The 1803-nt window shown below is 38.6% G+C and overlaps 1 protein-coding gene across 3 annotated transcripts in view; it reads right to left on the bottom strand.

Annotated features, from left to right (window-relative positions):
• Positions 1-503: 503 nt before the first annotated feature.
• LOC136835683 (opioid-binding protein/cell adhesion molecule-like) overlaps positions 504-1803 on the bottom strand; it is a 192845-nt gene continuing 191545 nt past the window's right edge. For 2 of the 3 annotated variants that reach the window (XM_067099535.1, XM_067099536.1), the window contains one exon: positions 830-1094. In XM_067099535.1, the coding sequence (XP_066955636.1) occupies positions 976-1094 (119 nt within the window). In that variant the 3' untranslated portion in view covers positions 830-975. Of the gene's footprint in view, positions 1095-1803 lie in introns of all 3 variants that reach the window. The other variant, XM_067099534.1, reaches the window with a different exon arrangement.

Genomic DNA, 1803 nt, shown 5'->3' with positions numbered 1-1803 from the left:
TATATACATATAATAATATATATATATATATATACCTGTATATATATATAGATATAGATATATATATATAGTTTTTTATTTACTTATTCGTTTACATCCTCTGCCTTCCATTTTAGAAAGTATATTCCCAGTTGCCTATTTACAATTGTGGAATGTATTACAGACATGAAGTTTACAACTTTCGTACAGATAAAAAAAAATAACTGTCTATTGATAAAGGACTGCTCTACATTGCAATGTAGTTTTCAGTGACATTAATACATTCCTCACTCACAACACGTTTTCTGGAACGACGAAGTCTCCAGTTCGCTGAAGACAGTCACATTGATACACAGCACAGCTGCCTGTCCGGAGACTGTCACTTTGACCACATTTAATTCGGAGGTACACACCATGTCTTCATACACCATTTTCCACCTACAGAATATCTCTGTTCACGGAGAGGTCTGTATTCTTTATCACATTTCCTAAAAACATATCTTTGGAAACTCGAGCACATTACGTTTTTTTTTTTTTCTCCGTCGGAAGAGGCGACTCATCCTTCGCCTAATGTAGCAACATATCTTATAACGAAATTGGATGGAAACGTTAGAACTGTCAACCGTCAATATGCAGTGAAAGAACTGACAGTACTACTGTGCGTGGCTGTCGATTGAGAGAATGTCAGCTCTTAGTTCTGCCTGTGTCTCTTTCCTTCTAGTTCACCCACCAACAGATTTCATCTATTTCGAGATTACTCTTTATACATAAATAGAAAATGCTTGTATTTATAGACCAAACACAAGTCTTCATTTAAAATAGAATTCTTCTTCTTTTCTATCCAAAAGTCAGCGTGTGATAAGTCTTCAGAAATCACTGTGTTGCGGCAGCGTGACAGAAACTGTTCACAAGCCACTTCAGCAGATTCCCGCTCTGAAGAGAGAGGCCTTCAGCCCTCCGCTAGTAAGGAATCGCTGGCGTAATCGGCCAAGCATATCATCTGAGGCCGAGGAAGCCCAGCGCTAGAATCGAACTTATCCACAAATTGCACAGCGGGAACAAAGAACTTGCGCCGGCTGCGGCCTTCCGCCTCTGTATTGCTGCCATTTTATCGCCTGCAACGAGAAAGAAACGGGAATGTCACTCGTAAGTCGAATATGCGAAAGATAAGAGCTGATGACCGTAGCGTGAAAAATAAGGGATGTAACTCGCTAAGTGATCACCCAGTATTGGAAAAGTAACTGATAAAAACGTAGCCATGAAGTTTTTTCCCCCAACATACTGCCTCGTGAAATTAGAATTGCTAATCCGTAAGACATAAATATGTGACTGCCAGTAACATTAAAGAAGATTTTTGCCTCATGGCTTTAAACACGTAATAATCAAATAGGATAACATAAACTACGATTTAGAATGATCACGGCTATAAAGAGACAAAGGGAATTCACTAAACTAAGGATTAAAGGTATTTGAATAATAATAAGAGAAAGGTTTGGGATGAGAAAAACCAAACCAATCTTTCTAAGGGCCCCCCTTATCGAGATCACCTCATTCTAATTCTTATTCAGAAAATAATGGGAAAGGAAGATTCTACCGCGATATGTTTTCTTAGCTGTCAGATTTAACAGATAGTGACTCGTGGTCGAAGTCGTGGTTGCTCTGCATTAAGAGAGAGAGAGAGATTAAAAAATAATATTGTATGTGGACTACAGAGAGGGAGAGAGAGCTTAAAGAATAATATTGTATGTGGAGAGAGAGAGAGAGAGAGAGAGAGAGAGAGAGAGAGAGAGAGAGAGAGAGAGAGAGAGAAAGCTTAAAGAATAT

Source organism: Macrobrachium rosenbergii, chromosome 55 (genome assembly GCF_040412425.1).
Source record: "Macrobrachium rosenbergii isolate ZJJX-2024 chromosome 55, ASM4041242v1, whole genome shotgun sequence".
Classification (NCBI taxonomy): Eukaryota; Metazoa; Arthropoda; class Malacostraca; order Decapoda; family Palaemonidae; genus Macrobrachium; species Macrobrachium rosenbergii.
This window is presented reverse-complemented; position numbering and strand designations above follow the sequence as displayed.